The sequence below is a fragment of the Electrona antarctica genome (genome assembly GCF_951216825.1).
Source record: "Electrona antarctica genome assembly, chromosome: 11".
NCBI lineage: Eukaryota > Metazoa > Chordata > Actinopteri > Myctophiformes > Myctophidae > Electrona > Electrona antarctica.
The window spans coordinates 53382016-53389700 of NC_136792.1; the positions used below are offsets into that span (position 1 = coordinate 53382016).

The 7685-nt window shown below is 48.5% G+C and overlaps 1 protein-coding gene across 1 annotated transcript in view; it reads left to right on the forward strand.

Annotated features, from left to right (window-relative positions):
- Positions 1-1965, forward strand: part of bmp16 (bone morphogenetic protein 16) — a 22341-nt gene extending 20376 nt beyond the window's left edge. Inside the window, exon 3 of the mRNA XM_079515056.1 lies at positions 142-1965. Within this exon, the coding sequence (XP_079371182.1) occupies positions 142-1247 (1106 nt within the window). The 3' untranslated portion in view covers positions 1248-1965. The remainder of the gene's footprint in view (positions 1-141) is intronic.
- The last annotated feature ends 5720 nt before the right edge of the window (positions 1966-7685 follow it).

Consider the following 7685-nt stretch of genomic DNA (forward strand, 5'->3'; position numbering starts at 1 on the left):
GGACAATAGAAAACAAAATGAAACTCGGATAATCAGAGTCGTCTCATATATTCGGCACAATACGGTAATTGGTTTAATTTTACCATGTTTAATTCAAATTCAACTCACCACGCTCCTTCTTTCTCTTCTTCACGCTCCCAGATGCCCTCGCGGCGAGTCCCTTAGCAGAGGATCACAGGAGGGTTCGCATCTTCTTCAACGTCTCCTCCATCCCCCAGGACGAGAGGGTGCTCTCCGCCGAGCTACGGCTCCTCCGCTCCCTGGTCCCCGCCCTGCAGTCCCACAGACTCAGCCTGTTCGTGGAGCACGGGGACCCTAAACCCACCCTGTTGGAGACCAGGTTACTCACCTCTGAAACCACATCTCCCTGGGAAGCGTTTAGCCTCGGCGCGGGTCTCCTTCGCAAGGCCCTCGCGGCGACCGGCGGCCTGGACTTCCTGTTGGAACTCAGCCCGGAGAACAACGCCACGCAGCTCCGTGACCCGGGGTTCTCCTCCGATGTGGCGGGACAGGAACAGGAACGGGAGGAGGAGGAGGAGGAGGGAGGGAGGCCGAGCAGAGAAGGTCACTTCAGGGTGCGCAGGTCCTCCGGTCAGGACGAGCACAGCTGGGCCCGAGAGAGACCCCTGCTGGTGACGTATAGTCACGACGGGCGCGGAGGAGAGCCTCTGGCTGCACACGGCAGGAGGACCCCCGGTTCCGGGCAGAGGGCCAGAGGGGGGAGGAAGGCCTCTAAAGACAACAGGGCCAGGAGCAGCAAGAAGGGCCGCAGCAGAGGCCAGGACGGGGGGAGGGACGCTACTACTAAGCGGGGTTATTCGGGACCGGCCTGGGGAGGCGACGACGGGGGAGGAGGAGGAGGGGTGGGCTGGAGCGACCGGGGCCGAGTGAAGCGGAACGGCGGCCGCGCGGCGAAACTGAAGCGCTTGTCGCGCGCGCGCTGCCGCCGCCACCCTCTCTACGTGGACTTCAACGACGTGGGCTGGCACAAGTGGATCATCGCGCCCAGCGGCTACGACGCCTTCTTCTGCCTGGGGGAGTGCCGCTTCCCGCTGGCCGACCACATGAACTCGTCCAGCCACGCCATGGTGCAGACGCTGGTGAACTCGGTCAACGGCGCCGTGCCCAGGGCCTGCTGCGTGCCCACCTCCCTCAGCCCCATCGCCCTGCTCTACCTGGACCCCCAGGACAGGGTGGTGCTCAAGAACTACCAGGACATGGTGGTGGAGGGCTGCGGCTGCCGGTAATTGGAACTCTCCCAAGAGATATAGGAAGAGAGAGAGAGAGAGAGAGAGAGGGAGTGTGACTAGTAGCCTAAAGGGACTAGCATATAGTAGCATGGACAACTGTAAAGTATATATTGATAAAAGGCTAGAACAGAGGGAGGAGGAAACTGGTGGTGACCTCAAGCACCTGCAAGGGGACACTTGGTTATAAGCATGAAACGATATGGGGACGGAGAGAGTGAAGGAAACTGGCAGATTAAGAAATGGAGAGAAACTGTGAGAAACACAGAGACACAAGACATGAAGAGAACGGGGAGATAAAAACTAAAATGTGGAGGAGTGTTAATTCAACCCCAAAGGTGTACAAATTGAGCTTGATGGGCTTATGCACCAGAGAGGCTATATTGAAGACGGTCCGTAAACCCCCAGGAATTTATTTAGCGTTTGGACCCACTGCACTGACGACGTGGGGCTCTGCGACCATCAAACAACGACGAGCTTGTGTATGTGTGTGGCTTTGTTACCCATTTCATCCTCTCAAATGATTCTGACAGACACGTGCAGTCATTAAACAGACAGACAGACAGACAGACAGACACCTGCGCATGACTGCTGAAGAGAGAACTGGCATGGCGTCTGGATTGGTCTAAGACGATAGTCAGCGTGCACCAATAATGCAATGGACAGCATTTAAACGCTCACTCATTGACTTATACGCTCAGGGCCTTTCTCGGCTCCACCCCTCTCCCATTGTTTATATCGTGTTTAAGATCCAAGATGGCCGCAGCACCAGGAGGGGGTGGGGTGGAGGTGAGCGGGCGGGGTCGACAAGACACTTGCCTTGTGTCTGACACCTGACTTGTGTCTGAACACATGCTTTGATGGATGTGTTCTTCCCCCCCACCCCCCCCCCATCAAACAAAATGTTTGGTCAAATCATATGGGCTTCCATTGGAAAGCGGCCATTAAACACAGACACAAGACAGACACGAGACAGGTGTCTTGAATGTGTGAACGCAGCCCAGCAAGGGCATATGTCGACCCCACCCGCTCACCTCCGCCCCACCCCCTCCTGGTGCTGTGGCCATCTTGGATCCTAAACACAACATAAACAATGGGAGAGGGGTGGGGCCGAGAAAGACCCTTATTGTGCTGATGCTGACTGACATGGTAGCGGAGGTTTGTGGGATGACAGTGTTGTTATATTTATATGTTTCAACCTGTAGGGACAAGGGGTGAATTATCCAGTCAAAAAGCAACAGAGACTGACAACTGTACTGAAATCTGCACCCGCATCACAGTGTATTTAAAACCACAATGATAATACAGAGGAACTATTATGCTATTATTTGAATGTACTATTATCATGATTATTTAAAGAGTCTTTTTTTTCTTTCTCTCCCCTGTACATTTATTTTACCGAGATGAAGAAAGTCCAAGTGATATAGTTGTGTTATCATTAAACATAATTCCATAAATCTAACTTAAATGACACGTTGTGTATTTAAATAGCAACCATGCGGTGTATTTAATCTTGAGAATATTTAAGATATGCGCACTCTTCAAAATGGTCAACCTGTAAACCTGATGCCTATAATAGTCCATACCATATATGTCCACGGTGGCCATTTTGCGCTTATACCTCACAATAAACGCCTGTGGCTATACACTAAGGGTGGGAAACCCATACTTACATTACCATAGATACTGTACATATAACTCTATGGAGATTTCCCAGCCCGTGGGTGATGTAAGAGCAAAATTGCCACTGTGTAAATATGGTCAATTGCTTTGGTACAGTAGATTATGGTGGCGCTACATCTGTACTTACTGTATGTGGTCTCTGTGTGTGTGTGTGTGTGTGTGTGTGTGTGCGTGCGTGCGTGCGTGCGTGTGTGTTGAATTAACAGTCATTGTTACTTCAAAATGTCTATCCTGTCATTCACATATTTTGATGTACAACACATGATAACAGAGTTAAGTGGTGTCGCCTTTATAAGCTCAACTAATAAGTCACATTGAAGCTCAATGTATTGTAGTCTACTGAACCATATGTAGCAGCAGGTGTCTTTGCTAGTTGTAGCCTAGTCTCGCGTTGCCAGACTGTTGCCTCTCGCAATTTCCAAATGCTTCCGTCATGTACAGTCTGGAGCAACGGAAAAGCTATCATGAGTCAAATATAAAGCGGAAGTGGAGCCTTCTCCCCACTTCCGTTTCGTCTTTACAGTCGCGCAAATTTATCCTAATATAAATAGAAAACATCTAAGCATATATAAGCTTGTTATGCTTAGAAGAAAAGGAGAAAAATAAAAAATGTATAGATATTTTAAAATATATTTTCGTGAACGGAAATAGCAGCTTATCCTTACTCGGATTCCTGGAGGTGTAGTTCCAGACTCTATATAACATTCGGAGATTGGGGAATAGTTGTCTGGCTACGCGAGACTAGTTGTATAGCATATCTGCATGTCTCTAAAGACTAATGCTAAAAAACGGGACTATAGAGTGCCTTTCAGAACAGGGGCTTTGCAAGTGTTTTCTCTCTTCCGAGCTAAATATTCAGAGTAATTGTTTTTCAGTGTTGCTTTTGTCCCTCTAAACCAGGGGTTCTCAACCCGGGGGTCGCGCGCGCGGGGGGGGGGTCGCCAAATTATTTGGGGGGGGGTCCCCAAATTATTTTTATTATTTTAACTGAATGGCTGGAAAATGGAAATTAAGAGTTTACATATAGTACACATAGTACATGCATACACCTTCCCTAATGATTATATCTGGGTTTTAGTATTTATTTATGGTCTCTATTATTATTAGGTTATTGTAGCAGTCATTTTATATTGGGGGTCGGGAGGGGGCGGGGCGGGGGTCCCGAGACATTGCCAAAGCATGTCCGGGGGTCCCCGGGGGGTCGGGAGGGGGCGGGACGGGACGGGGGTCCCGAGACATTGCCAAAGCATGTCCGGGGGTCTCCGGGGGGGCGGGAGGGGGCGGGACGGGACGGGGGTCCCGAGACATTGCCAAAGCATGTCCGGGGGTCGGGAGGGGGGTCGGGAGGGGGCGGGACGGGGGTCCCCGGCCAAAAACGTTGAGAACCCCTGATCTAAACGGTATCATTTAAACCGCCTGTAAAATGTCTTGAGAAGTCATTATACCTGTAATAAAGGGAGCAACCAGGACGTCTGTCATGTGACTATTCTTTTACATTAATGTCCTTTTTGAGTGGTGTAAACCACTCCTACAACTGGCTTTGTTTGTCTGTCTGTCTGTGCTCAAAAGCACAGTTGCTATGGTCACCCAGTTCACACGGGTGTGATTTCATTACGTCAGACATTACGTCAGACCACAGCTGATCAGTCTATATAAGACCTTACACCACTCAGTTCACACAGGAGTGATTTTATTGCTTTATATTCAACATTCACACTTTTTCCCTGGCCTAATTATAACTAAAAATACATCGCAAGGATGCACCTATCCTCAGTGATGTATCCTGAGGTCAACGGGGTTTCGGGTCTCCCAACATCATACCCCTCACTCAGGCGACCCAGCCGGGGTTGATCAAATCCGACTTACGTCCCAGTAGCTACCCTCGATCAGTCCATCAGGGAATGAGCAAGGCCACACAATCCGTTGCTCCGGAACTAGTCTCTGCCGGGCCTGGGAGAACCAGATTCTGGCGCGTGGAAGGACTAGGCTCTGTGGGTTGACTCCTGTCCGGGCCCTTCCTACGTCTCACCAGGTCCACTCCTGCTCTCACCAGGCCCAGGACATGTGCGTTGCACCAGACTCCCAGCACCAGGCACTTCATTCAGGAGTGGTGGACTATAATGGCCCTCCTAATAGGCCTCACCGAGGTTTGTTGGGCGCTAACCACAGGCTGGGGCGCTAACCCATACTGCTCACCCGGGTGTCGTCTACATTCCGGCTGTCACCCGTCTCTCCGGTGGTCACCAGACTATACCCTGATGTCACATAGTCCTATTCCTATGAGTCACTATAAATAGATGTATTTATAGTGTATATTTACAATTGGCAAAATGTTTGTTTGTTTGTCCAGGCTACAGATGTCAGGGAGGTTATTGGCTTTGACGAATGATATAGTATTTAGCCGATATTTTAGCCTACTAGATGTTCAGGCCTATCGGTTACGGTTATGGGAGGGCTGCGTAGTGGCCCGAACCTCTAGTTAATTACAATCTCTGTCCATCGATATTTATCAAAAAATCACACCCGTGTGAAGTGAGGGGCGCTAATATATTAAAGTCTAACTCATGTTGATTAGGGGATGTAATGGTTATATAAAACAAACGGTGCAAACACAAACATTAAACGCCATTAACAATAAAGAGACAATATGACGTGATGAGGCACATTATGACGTACATTTTCCCTTCATTGTCAATGGCGTTTACAAAACAAACATTGAACTAAAGACAAACATTAAACCTGTGTATAGGAGGGGCTATAAATAAAGTCAAAATGGTGTGGCTCCAATGTGGATCTATAGGACTTCATTTAGCCAGCCTGTCACTCAGAGCACCATTCACTTCTATAAAAATCACACCCGTGTGAACTGAGTGGTGTAAGGTATTATATAGCCTGATCAGCTGTGGTCTGATGTAATGTCTGACGTAATGAAATCACACCCGTGTGAACTGGGTGACCAGAGCAACCATGCTCATTTTTTGGTACGAACAGACACGTAAACTAACAAAGCTGAAATCATACCCGGGTGAACTGGGTGACCATAGCAACCATGCTCATTTTTTGGTACGGACAGACACGTAAACTAACAAAGCCAGTTGTAGGAGTGGTTTACACCACTCAAAAATATAATTAAAGCTTTCCGTACAGCTGCAATGTTGGTGAGTTTGACGTTGTTTAATACAATCAGACAGGACTTTTCTGTTTGGATGTATGGGCTGTCAATGGGAAATTGAATCTAGTTACCATAGACATAAAAAGTGCATGCATCTCCTTCGGCTCTGGGGCGTGTGTCTCTCGAGAGGAGACAACATGGAGGAAAGCTTTCCCGAGATTCCTTGCGAAGCATAGCGGAAGCTTGCCAAGTTTCCACGTGCGTCACAGAAGGGGAGGTGCAGTAGGCCAATTAGAGGCGTGACTCCCTCCCGTTGGTCCCCGAAAAGATGGTAAATGGTAAATGGTGCATTTATATAGCGCCTTTATCCAAGGCGCTTTACATAGTGCATTACATTCACCCATTCACACACACACATTCATACACCGATTGCGGCGGAAGCCATACAAGGTACAAACCAGCACATCGGGAGCAATTTGGGGTTCAGTGTCTTGCCCAAGGACACTTTGACATGTAGACAGGAGAAGCCGGGATTCGAACCGCCGACCCATGGATCATTGGACGACCTGCTCTACCTCCTGAGCCACAGTTGCCCAAGACAATATGTCAAGATGCACTGTGATTGGCCAGTATAGTAACTTGAATAGCAGCGACGCAGCGTGCGTCCTGTACTTCCGCTTGCCTTCCGCCTCCACGCTGGAGACACATCGCTCCAATGAACTGCAGCGGCCAATGAGGCATCTATTTTTGAGGGGCGCTAGGCTAGCCCCTCCTACAGCTTTTGTCCCCACAAAATGTACGCAACACAAACATTAAATGCCATTGACAATGAAGGGAAAGTTTACGTCATCTTGTCCCCCACACGTCTCATATTTGCCATCGACAATGAAAGGAGAAATTAGGTCAAATGTCCGCCAAATATGACGTAAATTTGTGGCAACAGGCATTCTGATTGGCCAGTATGAGATGATGCAGCAAGATTGATTGATTGAAGTATTTATTAACAGATTGGAGAATTACAGTACATTTCAAGCACAACTCAATACAAAACTGTTAACTGTGGGACGACACCATAAAGCATTACACTTGTTTACAACAGGGTCCACCATGTTCAATTCATCATAACATTTAGAGACGTACAAATATACACTTCTATATAGCCAAAAACAGGAAATCATCACAGGAGGTAAAAAGGGGAAGAAAACATATACAGTGAGGGGAAGAAATTCAGATTTTACGATGTACGATGATAAGAGCGCCCCTCATTGCTGGCACGATGGCTGTGGTCTGCATATGGTCAATGTTTGTTAAGTAACAGGAGTCTCCATTTATCTCCAACTCTTTATTAAACAGAAAATGCATTTTCAGGTCAGACAAATTTGGAACTGGAACACTATAAAAATCACACCTGTGTGAAGTGAGTGGTGCAACTCTGTGTGGGGGTCCCCGGGGGGTCCCCGGAAGTTCCAGACCCACAGGATCACGGCCAGGGAGCCGGCCCGGTTCCGGCGAGCCGCCCCACGTCCGAAATGGTTGAGAAATGAGTTATACCGTGTGGCCGTGGGGCTCCCTCTACTGTCACTGTACTGTACTGGCACACCCGAAATCATCATTATATACAATTAATATGTGCGTGTGTGTTT